At 43.9% G+C, this 12,703-nt stretch overlaps 1 protein-coding gene across 11 annotated transcripts in view; it reads left to right on the top strand.

Annotated features, from left to right (window-relative positions):
- Window positions 1–12,703, top strand: part of NEDD4L (NEDD4 like E3 ubiquitin protein ligase) — a 332,508-nt gene that overhangs the window by 185,937 nt on the left and 133,868 nt on the right. For 4 of the 11 annotated variants that reach the window (XM_057313368.1, XM_057313371.1, XM_057313369.1 and 1 more), the window contains exons 4-5: window positions 1,703–1,741; window positions 4,166–4,219. In XM_057313368.1, the coding sequence (XP_057169351.1) occupies window positions 1,703–1,741; window positions 4,166–4,219 (93 nt within the window). Of the gene's footprint in view, window positions 1–170; window positions 315–1,702; window positions 1,742–4,165; window positions 4,220–8,075; window positions 9,094–12,703 lie in introns of those variants that run through there. The other 7 variants (XM_057313370.1, XM_044383041.3, XM_057313367.1 and 4 more) reach the window with 5 other exon arrangements.

The raw sequence follows: 12,703 nt of genomic DNA, 5'->3' as shown, positions 1-12,703 counted from the left end.
TTTTGCAAACAAGAGCCGGTGTTTTGATTAGTGGGGAGGACTCTTGCACAGCGTGGAGGCCATTGTTCCCGGAGTCAGGCGCTGTCCCTGCTTCAGCCGGCAGCGAGCTGGGGGCCCCCGCCTGGTAGGGCCGGCGCCCTGCAGCGCAGGCGAACTGGGGGACCTGGGCACCCGGACGCGGAGGGAGCCCAGAACCACAGCCCCCCCGGAGTCGGGACTGGGGATACCGACATGGCTCTTCCTGCTCGGGGCGGGCCGCCGCCTCCCTCCTCTCCCGCGGAGCGGGGCTGCTCTGTCTCGCCCGGAGCCTCCCGGTTAGTATTTCTGTGCTGCGCGCGCTCGCTCGGGTTGCTTTTGGAACTGCTGTACTCCTCCTGCCTCGTGGCCGGCCGCCGGGTCCTTGGTGCTCCCGTCGGTGCGCTCTACCCTCATCTGTCATTTGCCTCTTGCCCCGTGCATTTCTGGGCAGCCTGCGTCCTGGACTGCATCCAACCCCCGGCAGGCCCGGTCCTGCCCTGCCTCTCCGCCTGCCCCGCCTGGCATCTCTCCCTTCTTCTCTCCTCTCTCCCCTTCTCACTCATTGTAACCCCGGCTCCATTCACAGCTCAAAGTATGAAGCCCCGTCCTTTTCGGATTGGATTCCCTTTTGATTGTGGGTGGGCAAAGTGCTGATTTTTCAAAAATGCCAGTTCAGTGTTGTGTGAATTCTCTCTGTGTGGTTTTGTAGGATGCATTTGTGTTCTTTGTTTCTTCGTGGACTAGTATGTGAAAAGGATTAGATTGATAAAGGCAAATAGGGTTCAGACTAAAAAATAACCTGTAGCCTTTGGTGAGGTGGTGACTTTTCAGTCTGTTTGTAAGTAGGATTTTTGAGAGACGTATTTAGGAGTGTTATGCATGTCCAAATGCATAAACATGTATATATGGGTTCTTGCACAGTATCTGTTTCATCTTTGTTTCAAAGGATGCTTGGCAGCCCATCTTTTGTCCATACTGAGGACAAAAGTATCTGTTCCATATCCTTGTGAGATAGATATTTAGATAGATTGATATGGAGATGGATGGATGGATGGATGGGCAGAGGAATGGATAGAGAGAAGGACTGAAGGATAGAGAGGTAAAGATTTTAAACACTGGTCATTTTGGGGAGAATCCTCTTTGATTTATAACTGGCAGGTTTTTTTTTTTTCATGAACTATAATCTGATCATCAGTATTATTATTTATAAAATATTCTTCATGAAGATTTCAGTATTTATATAAATAGTGAATTCTTTCGCCTTTCTGCCACCTGCTTCCTTACTCTCCAAAACAGATTTGTGGTAGGTCAAGAGAAATGAATTCATTTCCTTCTTGATGAAATAATCATATGAATGTGAATTTCTTGAAGAATATCTTCATATTTTTCATGATGATGGCTCTTTGTAGGTCCCTGACATTATTCCTTTTGGTTGATAGCATGCAATTTATGTTTCTTATCTGTAAATTATCTGTTTCATAAATACATCCCTTCCTGTCTAGTTTGGTTTGTAGAATAGATTCAGATAATTGACTAAATGCTTTTTATTGCCATTTTGAATATCTCTTAGCTATTATTTTTAATCACCAAAAAACGTTCAAGCAAATACGTGGACTGCATTGTGCTAGTAACTGTTCATGTTTCCAAGACCGTAAAAGATATTACAAGATAATTTCTCTTCCAGACGCTGAACCCAAAGTGGAATGAAGAGTTTTATTTTAGAGTAAGTTTTTCATTTTTTGGTAATAATTGTTATTGATAACTAGGTTGTTATCATAATAGATTCATACTGAGTAGAAGCTGTTAAATTTTTATGTGACATTCTTTTGAGAAATGGCTGCATAACCACCTTATGTGGCCTAAATTTTCTAAAACTGCCTAGTAGTAGCAAAATCTGGACTTATTTCATTTGGGGGTGTTTTAGAGAAGTTAAAAAAAAAAAAAGTTACCCAAGTACCATATTTTAGCTTTTCTACTCAAATTTTTCTTTAAAAATAAGGTAAAATAGAATTAAAACAATAATGTAATTATTTCTATGAGACATGGGTTATGAACGATTTTAGAGATAAAATAAAGCGACAGAGGCAACATGATTAAAACGAAGTGTAAAAATTACCAGTCATGTTCTAGTTGGGGAGGGAGAGTTTTGTGATTCAAACGTGTGTGATGTACAAGGGTAGTATAAAACTATTTCTGGACTTTAAATATCACTAAGTTAGGTAAAATGTCCTCAACCTTGCATGTTTAACGCCTAGAAGAGCTATATGTAGAAATGACAATTGTGTGAATTAATGGAGATTGCTATTCAAGGAGTTTTTGTGGTGGTTGCTATTATTTTTTGTACTAAAATTTTGGAAATACTGAACTGCTCATCTGTTGCATGGAAAGAAAGGGTCCCCCCCCCCTTCAAAATGAATATACTTTGCCTGTATAGCTGTGATATTAAAAACTTCTTTACCTCCACGAATGCTCCAGATGAGATCTTCAGATTAGTGTAGATTCCCAAAGAACAATACCACCATTACATCCATTACAGTTGGTCCTGATTTTTTTCTTTCAATCGCAGTAGTATTTTATGTGTTCCTACCTTCGGTCACTATCTACGACGTCTGTTCTCTGCTACGTTCAGAGCTGAAATATGGCACTGATACTTTAATACTTGGTGGGTCCTATGGGTAGCTTCTACCAGATGCATTTTAAATTACTTCGTGAAGGATTGAAAAGCTAATGGGGGCGGATAGATGTTATTGGCCCTTAGTTAAGTCTCAAATACAGCTTTCCACTTGTAAAACTTCAAATTACTTAGACTCCTTTCAGTTTAACACCCGGGCCACATTTATGTAAATTTTAGTACATCCAAGATTTTGTCAACTTATCTTGGCTATGGCAGTTCCTAAACTCTTATTTTTCTTGGCTTTTTTAAAAAAGGGGCTTGGTTTTATTCATTCCACAAATCTCAGTTGAGCACCTACTGTGTGCTGCTCCGAGCCGGGGCCTTGTGGACGCTTTGGTTAGCACAGCCTTCACAGGGCTTTCAGACAGATACTAGATCCCCTGTCCATCTGCTTGCTCTGTCACTAAGCGGAGGGCAAGCCGAGGGGCCTGAAGCCCATGACACCCTCCGTGCTGTACTGTCAAACTTTGTTTCCCTTTCCATGGTGAAGCAGCCCCGAATTAGTAACAATAGACCAGAATCCCATCTCTGGTTCAACCACTTACCGCCTTTGTGACCCTGGAACTCCGAGTGAAGACAGGCGTTCGCTGGGAGGAGAGAGAAGTCCTCACCTGATAGGGCCGTTTCCATGTGGTGATGTAAATCAGAAAGCTACTACCATGTATCCCATGTGGTTGGTACTTAATAAATGATCGTTGAGCCTGGGTGATGATTCTTGTCATTTTGGTGAAGTTTTGGTAAAGAGATAGAAGCAAAAAGACACTGAAAGCCCCCAGGAACTCTGATCCCACGGTTGTTGGAAGTGGTGTGCATCTTTGATTTCTTCTAATTTCAAAGTGCGGGCTCTGGAGATAAGCAGGTTGGACCTGGTTGGGGGGTCCGGGTTGCCTCACATACTACTTACGGGCTCCTGGGCAGGTGACTTCACCCTCAGAGTTTCAGCTCCCCATTTGCAAAATTGGGGGGACAGTTACACACCATAGGTTGCTGTCAAGATTAAATGAGGTCATGCATTTTTGATATTTAATAAGGAGATAGTGCCCCCAAAATAAGCATACAATAGTAAATAGCTCCTTTTACTATTCTCTTCATTTTTGTCACTGCTGTTTTCATTATAATTATAGGCCTAAGAGATTTCCTCAGGCACTGACCTTTGTGAAGATGTCACCTTGGTCTCCATGCCTTTTGTAGAGGAGATTTAGAAACTTTCTAAAACTATTTAAAATTTTCTTTGCAGCCAAAAGCATCTTATTCTTCTAATACGCCTAAATATGAGGCATAGAATAATCTAGAAGTCAATAATAGAAAATGTGGTTTAGTAGACACAGGATTTCTAGAAGAGTGGCATGTTAATTATTTAGATGACACAAATGATCTGGGTGCATTATAAAGCATTTCATTCTGTGTCTCTTCTTTTATCTTTTGAATTATTTCTGCACATTTTTGAAAATACTGTTTTTGTCCCCTTTATAGGTAAACCCATCTAATCACAGACTCCTGTTTGAAGTATTTGATGAAAACAGATTGGTAAGTGGGTCCCAGTTCTTGATTTTTGCTTCATTTTTCAAAAACTGAGTTTTAAAGCAGTTATCAGTGCTGCGCTTCTGCCAGCACATATGCCCCCGCCCCACAAACTCTCTTTGTCCTGTTACTGTTTCGTGGCTCTAACAAATATATTTGTATGGCTAGGACAGAAAGTTTGTATACATGCATGTTTAATCATAGTCAGTAGTAGTGAAAATCACACTAGTGTTACATCAAACCATATGCCTCTGCTCTTATGTTGGGAATATGCAATGTTAGGGAAACCTTTAAAGAGGCCATCATTCATGTAAACAAACCTTCAATAAAAGCCAGACTACAATCCTTTCACCCATTCAGTCATGAATCTCTGGTCATTCTCTTTGGGAAAACAAAATCTAATTAACAGTATATAGCAAAAAGTGAATCTATATTTAGCAGGCAAAATTAAGCTGTGTTTTAGAAAGGGTACTTTCTCAAGGGACATTCATGGAAAGTACCTTTAAAGAACCAAAGATATGCCTGAGGCATAAAAATCATAGAAACGTTTTACATATGCATTGATAGGTAAGATATGGACATACTACCTATCTGTCTATATAATTAGGATTTCATTTCAAAAATGGAATTTCAGCATCACATCTGGCTTTAAAGCATTTTGGCAGAATCAGCTAACTAGAGTGTATTCATCAGGTACCCACAAACCAAGTATTCCAGCTGTGAATATGAACATTATTATGTTCTCTGTAAGCCCTGAAGGAACTCTCAGAAGTGGGATTACAACTCCGAGTTGTCTGTTGTTAGTTGTATCTAGATTTACTTTCCATGATACTTGTGTCTATTTCTTGGTTAAAAGGAGTGTTCTTACTAAAAAAAAAAAAAAAGAAGAAAAAAAAAGAGAGAAATAGAGAGGCAAATCATAAAATAGACTCTTAATTATAGAGAACGAGCTGAGGGTTGCTGGAGGGGAGGTGCGGGGTGGGCGGGCTAGGTGGGTGATGGGCTCAAGGAGGGCACTTGATATGGTCAGCATCGGGTGTTATACCTAAGTGATGAATCACTAAATTCTACACCTGAAACTAATATTACCCTATCTGTTAACTAACTAGAATTTAAATAAAATCTGGAAACAAACAAAAAAGGAGAGTTCTTATAAACCCTTCTTGCTGCTGATTTCAGCTGAAACTCCCAAGTTTTTTTGAGTAGCTTAAACTTAATAGAATATATTTGGAGGAGCCTTATAATACACCTTGCGTAACTCTCTGTCCTTGCACTTGAGACACGTGAGGTCTAGAGCCTTTACGTAATTTAAACACAGCAGCCAGTGGTAACACCACAGTGGAATCTGCTGTTCTCTTAAGTCCTCGGACCAGTGGTGGTGAATAGCCAGGCCTTTTACGCTCATCAGGGAACTCGGGAGTGTAGTTCATCCCCTGGGCTTGGTCTTATTCTCCAAATTGGAAAGCCAACAGGTTCTGTCCTACTGTACTGATGCCTTTTCTATTAACATATACGGGGTCTTGGTGGCTTCACGTTGAACTCACCGTTTTATACCTTGGGTGATAATGAGTAGTACCAAATAACGAAATCACTTTTGCTGTGTGTATGAAGTTATTTTCTTATTACATTGAGTGAGAGATTCTGATGAGGGTGCAGTTCTTAGCGTTCCATCTCTTATCCAGCAAGTACTGCATTGGGCAGTGTTGAGTAGAGTAGAAGTCAGTCTCTGGAGACCTGGATACATCTGCAGACTAACCCTTATTTCCTCATTTACTGAGTATACCAATATGTTTTCCAAGGTGAAGAGACGGTCAGATTTAAGGGAGAAATGCCTCTTGTCACATGAGTTATAATTCATTATTTAATTTTCTTTTTAGTAAGAGAAATTTGGCGTAAAAAAAAAAGTTTCCATTTCTGTTACTAAAACGATGACTTCTGTTGAGATGACCTCACTGTGGACCCCAAGCTAGACTTCCAAACCCAAAAGGGCTTTGAATGCAGAGCTCTCAGAAATCCTGGGTGAATACACACTTTATCTGGGAAATTGTTGTTTTATGATCCTCATACCTAGCTCTGCTGCAGGCTGTTTGCAGAGTGTTTTGTTTCACCGTTCACTGAAAACTGGTGGGGTGTGCGGTGCTTCTCTGCATCCAGCTAAGACACACATGACGGTACTGGTACTCAGCAGTTTGAGCATTTCAGCGAACGAGCTTCCACTTCTCTCGTGGAGATCAGTTTTGGCATTTAAAACACATGTCTTTGGAAAACAGGTTTGCACGTATGTGAACACGGGGTTAATCCTCCACACCAATTCTAGAGCTGTTGACAAAGTCATGCTTGGTGGATTTTAAAATAAACTTTTTGTCACTCTTTGCAGCTTTTGGTATTTTCCCCTCCCATTTTTTTTTTTTTTTTTTTGACTCCCTCCTAAATAAGCTGCTTTGTTAAATCACGGATGTTTCTGGATCATGGAAAATAGTAAGCTTGAAAGACGCAGAATATATCCAAGTTGACCACAAATCTGATGACAGTTTTTTGAACATGGACCTTTATTACTTGGGTCCTTTTTGGCCCTTCACAAAAATGGTAAGATTCCATGCCTGTGATAATATTGCTGACTTCTCCCTGGAAAACAGCTCTGGGCAGCCTTCTTTCTGTATGGTATTTAAGTTAACTCACTATGAAAACCACATTCACACCCTTCCTCAATTTTCCTTCCTTTTTTGGTGGGGATGGGGGCGGGGTGTGGTGGTGGTTTTTTTCTCCTGTCTGGCATATAGGAGAGAATGTTTTCTCCAGCTGGGCTCCTTTTCTCTGGTACTTCTGTCTGACAGTCATATTATGAGTGAGATCGCCACACACACACACCCCTATTAAATGAAAAATACAGTAGTAGGAGGCAGACAGCTAACTGCCGGTGTTGTGAGTTGTGCCTCCCTCTGCTTAGCTATTTTGTTACTTGCAGATCATGGTCTAATTATTTAGCATTAAAGGGACACTCATTCTGTGGGGTGTGTAATCATATTTATAGTACCTTTTATTAGTTTGCATTCCGTCGTGGTAGTGTGGTGATATCATAAATAACAGAGAAACATAATATCCGATGCTTGTGAAAGGGTTTTCTTGCAGCCAGGGCATTTTTCCTTGTCGGTGCTTGGTCTGCTAGGGGAGGTGGGGGAAATACGGTGTATGCTCATGTGTTCAGTGCCGGTCCTCAGGCATTGGTTAGGGAGTCCGAGTGTCCTGCCTCGTTCGGAAAGAACTGTCCCGTGAATTTGATGCGGTCTAGATTTATAGCAGCATGGCTTGGACTGTGTTTGCTGCCTTAGTCAGCTGTGAGAGCTCCCTGCTGGGGCCACTCCTGTCTGATGGAAAAGCAGCAGCTGGGAAGGTGCTGTTTCAGGCTCTTGCTGTTTAAAAAAAAAAAAAAAAAAATGAGAGCGAGAGAGGGGGGAAAACTCCAGTAAGTCCACAAGCTGGCATTGGAGGGGGAGACCGCGGTCATGTGGTTCTGGCCATCCTACCCTCTGTCACAGTGCGGATGAGAGCTTTTTGCTCTTATCCAATCATGCCTGGAATGCCGCTTGCCACTTGGGTTATTTCTGCTATCTGTCGCTCTTGGTGCCGCAGTGCTAACGGTTTGGCAGATGGGACACTTTTTCTTGGAGTTTGTGCCTTCGGTTTTTGACTTCTGGCAGTGCCGGGCTTGTTGTTGCCGCTCGCCCTCTCCCTCCCTGCCCCCCTGGGCACCATGGCCCATCGGCTTCGGTTTCATTTTGGCTCCGGGCGCAGCAACACAGCCCCCGAGTCCGAGATCCTAGACCAGGAGAGGGAAGACGACTTTTTCATGGCATTCCACACGCTGCCGCGGAGGAGCGGCCCGCACGCCTTCGCCCAGCACGGCGCGGAGGACGGCGGTGGCCTGCAGGAGGCCGTGGGCGCGCTCAAGCGCAGCACGTCCATGTTCATCCCGCAGCTCCTGGGCCCGCTCGACGCACGGCCCACCCGCAGCTCCTCCGTGCAGATCTCGCTGCAGCGTAAGGCAGCAGACGGGGCCCCCGACGCGGGGCGCGCCGCCCGAGGGTCCAGACGGCGACGCGGGCTCGGCACGTCGGGCCGCTTGCCCGGAGCCCCCAGAACCCCCGGAACCCGAGAGCCCCGGGAGCTCGCCTCCTAGGGTGGCCCGGGCTCCGGGCCCGCAGCTCAATGGCACATGTGGCCGCCGAGCGCCGGACCCCGCCACCTGCGACGGCCTCCTCGAGGCCGAGCCGAGAGCCGCCCGGGGCCCCGAGGGTGGCGGGGGGCTGCGGATCCAGCACCGCGCCTCCAGCGCCGACGTGCGCCAGGTGAGGCTGACGCCCTTCGGGGCCGACGGCCAGAGCAACCCTTCGGCGCCGGAGCCCAGGCGCTGGTCCCTGCAGCATGTTCCGGATGCTTCTGGAAGTTCCGGGAAGCGCTGCTTCGTCTTCCAGTTGCAACAGCCGCAACCGGGCGCTCCGGGGCTGGGCGGTGACTTCAACTTCGGTTTCACCGGCACGAAGGGGGACCGGCTGGTGAGGTACCCTCGCATCCGGCTGGAGCGGAGCACCTCGTACCCCACGCAGCCCCGCGCAGAGCGCGGGAGCCCCACGGAAGAGCGAGGCCACCCGGGCCACCCGGAGACGCCGCCTCGGGGCCGCAGGGGGGCTCCCGAAATCCACAGGACGAACTCGGTGGAAAGGACGCCACAGGGGCAGGGCTGCACGTTTAAGATCAGGCAAGATCAAAATGCGGGGCAACAGCACTTCAGAATTCTCGTGACTCGGGGGCCGGAGGAAGCCCCCCAGAATCCGGAGGAGAATAACGCCAGTAGCCCTGGTTCCACGGTAGCTGGCGCCCCGGTAAGTTGGCGAGCGTTTGCGTGTGACCGCCGGGTCTGAAGGGACCGAGTCAAGCCCAGAAAGCTTCTTCGGCAGGCTAATTAAAACAAACTTCATCCTCCTCCTTTTGGGAGTTTCCCTGCTTCGGGCCATTGTAACAACGTCTGGCTGAGTTCTGGGACCATGATTTGTAGCCCAGTATTTGGTAGAGGCCCATAAAACTAGCTAGTGTGTAAGAAGACACCGTGTGTTTAGATCCTAAAAGTCAAATAACTGTTTGGAAGATCCAGATGATCCCCGCTCCCTCCTTGCCCCCTTCTGAATAAAAGAATTTAAAAATTTATTACTTTAGATTAATCTGCCAGTGTCCCAACATGTCGATGTTGGAAATGCATTTAAAAGCTGCTTACAAATATAGCCTGTGATAATGTTTCATTTAAAAATAACCGGTTCTCATAAAGGTGAGAGAATGTCACAAAACTTGAGTCTAGTCTCTTAACAATTAAATGCATGGAAAGTTTGATCAGTTCTTCCTAATGGCCCTTTTGCTATGGAGGGTTGGCCCTTGTTATATAATTTATTGTCTTTGGGTTTTTGTCCCGTTAAGTAATACTGAACAAGAGTGGTCACACTTGTGGGGCAGTAAGAAATGTGTTTTTGAAGCAGATTGGCTTCTGGACCAGGGCTAGGCAGAGCTGCATGGGGACTTGTTAACGGGGAGATTGCGGAGGTCATGCAACTTAACACTGGCCACTTAAATACCTAACCCGGAGGCTGTATATAGACTGGTAAGTGCCCTGTCTCCAGCTGTGGAAACAGGCGCCCTAGGACAGATTTTGGCTTTTATTTCTCCTGTGTCTCTCCTGTGTTCTTGCTCTCTCCCTCTTGGTGAAATGAGTACAGAAAGACAGCTGCTAATTTCACCAAGCAAATGATGACTCTGCAGCTTTTCATGGTTTATAGTGGGATGAAAAGTTTTATCAGTTAATTTTCTTTTACCTAGTAATTACCAGCCACTGAGTGCTCCATCCAAACAACAAGCTCCTTACATTTTGGAATGGATTTTCCCCCCTGGATTTATTTGATGACCGGTTTGAGGATATGATCGTGAAACATTGAGGGAACTTTTTGTTTGGCTTTTGGTTGTGCGTTATGACTTTTCAAAGTGGATGACTGAGTATTAGTGTGGAATTGTATCATCTTGATTGCCGTGTGTTGAGAGATGTTTTTGGCTGTTCAGGTGACCTTTATCACGCTGCTCCATCTTTGGTTTGCACCATTTTGAAGGTGTAATCAGATGCTACATGCAAATATGATATTTTTCTTGATGTTCTGTACATGTTTATTTTTCTTTCTTTTCCGTGCATCCTTTTATTATCTCTAACCCTTTTGTTAGGAATTGTCTGAGTGCTTTGTCTTGATATGAATCAGTATCATTTTTATGTAATAGTACAAATTTTAATAGCATTTTGATACTATAATAGGTCTAACCTTCACCCCAAGAAAGTACATCACAATAATTGTAGGCTTCACTGGGCAAGACAGTTTCTTGCTGAAGTTGGACCACCTACCAACAAAATGCGTTCCTAACGTTTTGGTAACTACTCAGTGATATCACCAAAAACTTAAGTCATTTTGCAGTTAGATGTTGAAGACAGATGGGTTTATATAATTAAAGTCTCATTTGGCTTGAGATTTCTAATGTAATTAGGAAACAAATAGGATATACTAAAAACGATGTGTACTTAGATACAAGGGCTATTCTCATTTGAAAGGACTGTGAGAGCAGAAAACAAATTTCTTCCAACTTGGAAATTTAAGATCTAGAATAAAGAGCCTTTCTTGAGAGTAAGTTCTCTGGTGTGAATTTCATAGGTGTAGTTCTCCTCTGTGAATTTTTATACACCTGTGTATTTTTGTTCACGGACGTAAATTCATAAATGGTTGGTAAGCAGCTGGGGTTTTTTTTTTTAAGCGAAAACTTTTTGTCTTTAAGAGGCACAAACAAAACTTGTCACATCACAAAACTGTCTGCTCCATTCAACACTTTGTACGTGTTTCATACGGGCGGGGGTTAAGTCTAGGCGGCAGCTGCCTTGGCCTTATTTATCTTGAGGGAAAACATTCACTGGGGCGTCTACAGTCTGGCTGCCATCAGGCTTTTTTGATGGTTCACATATCTGTTTTGGTCGGAAGGGACTTCATTATTAGTTCACATGAAAAATTAAGATCTGTTGCAGCCTGGTTTTTCAACGACATCAGAAATCTTTCTTGATTGGACAAACCACTCAGGATTCCTTTTACAAACGTTCTCCTATCGCACAGTCTCTGCTCAGCCTTAGACCTTATTACAAGGTTACCCTGTTGAGTATTTTTCTGTATCTCTGTCTCCCAAACATCCTGCCACAAGTAAATCTCAAATGCAACATGACTTCAAAAAATGTCAACCAGCTAGATTCTGGGGGGGGGGGGGGGGATACGTGGAAACCCCCTGTGGCGATCGTTTTCCATCTGGTCGGCCATCCATTCAGGAAAGCAGAATTGGTTCTTGTAGTCATTCGGTACGATATTTCAGAGGGCTTTAGGACTGAGCACTTCATTTGTGGTCTTCTTAGCGTTCATTCAGTGAATAACGTATTTTCTTCGTTTTTGAGGCATTTGGTTTGGTTATGGACTGCTTCACTGTGTTCCAGTTTTTCTGAGGAAGTTAGATCACTGTTTCCCAGCATTGGTGCCCCCTTTCCAAACAGTCTCAGGCATATCACTGCTCGGTTCTGCATTTTACAAGCTGAGTTTTCTGATCCCATTAATGTCATTAAGTGTTTCAGGTCCACTGTGTATATAACGTTACACTGAGTACTTGGAAAGTTCCTGGGGCTGTCTTCAGTTGCTTGCTGACAGGGTTTGTAATGTAAACAGACGGAGGAGGGCTGGTGGGGGCAAAAACTGATAGTCTCCCTCCCACTACGTATACCAATAGAGAAGGTAGTGTTTCTCCTTTACTGCTACCCTAGGTTCTCTGCATTTTCCCTGTGTCCTCTCAGCGGACATCCACTTTGCAGAAGTAGTGTAATCATCTCTTGGGATTAAAAATTCATTTTATTCAACAACAAAGAATACCCAAACTCTTTTTTATTTGGAGGGGATTTTAATTTGAATCTCTTTTAGAAATGATGATTTTACTGTTCAGAAAAACCTTGACACTAGTACTAACTGGTATCACTTTTTTATCCTAAAAATAGTTCTCTGAATATATGTATAAACGACCCCTTTGTTTAAAAACACACCAACAGCAGTATGACGAATAAGAAAAAAGCTATATTTCTGTCATTCTCTGGGTTTCTGATTGGATTCTATAAACATTTTTTCCCTTGAATACAGTAACAACCTCTTAATGTGATCAACTCCAATACTGTGTAACAAAATTTCAGCTATTTTCATGTATGCTTTGATTCGGCATTGCCCAGGGTTGACACTGATAGGAGTTTTTACAAAGTCTCTCTCTAGTACTTCACCATTTGAAGGATGCCTTCATTTATTTCACTTAGTCCCTGTAACTAACGTCCCCTTGTGAAGGCATTGCCTCACTCAGCCTTCCTTGCCGTCCTGCGAAATAGTGCTATTTTTCTAT

This window comes from Ursus arctos, unplaced genomic scaffold, assembly GCF_023065955.2.
Source record: "Ursus arctos isolate Adak ecotype North America unplaced genomic scaffold, UrsArc2.0 scaffold_17, whole genome shotgun sequence".
Classification (NCBI taxonomy): Eukaryota; Metazoa; Chordata; class Mammalia; order Carnivora; family Ursidae; genus Ursus; species Ursus arctos.
This window is presented reverse-complemented; position numbering and strand designations above follow the sequence as displayed.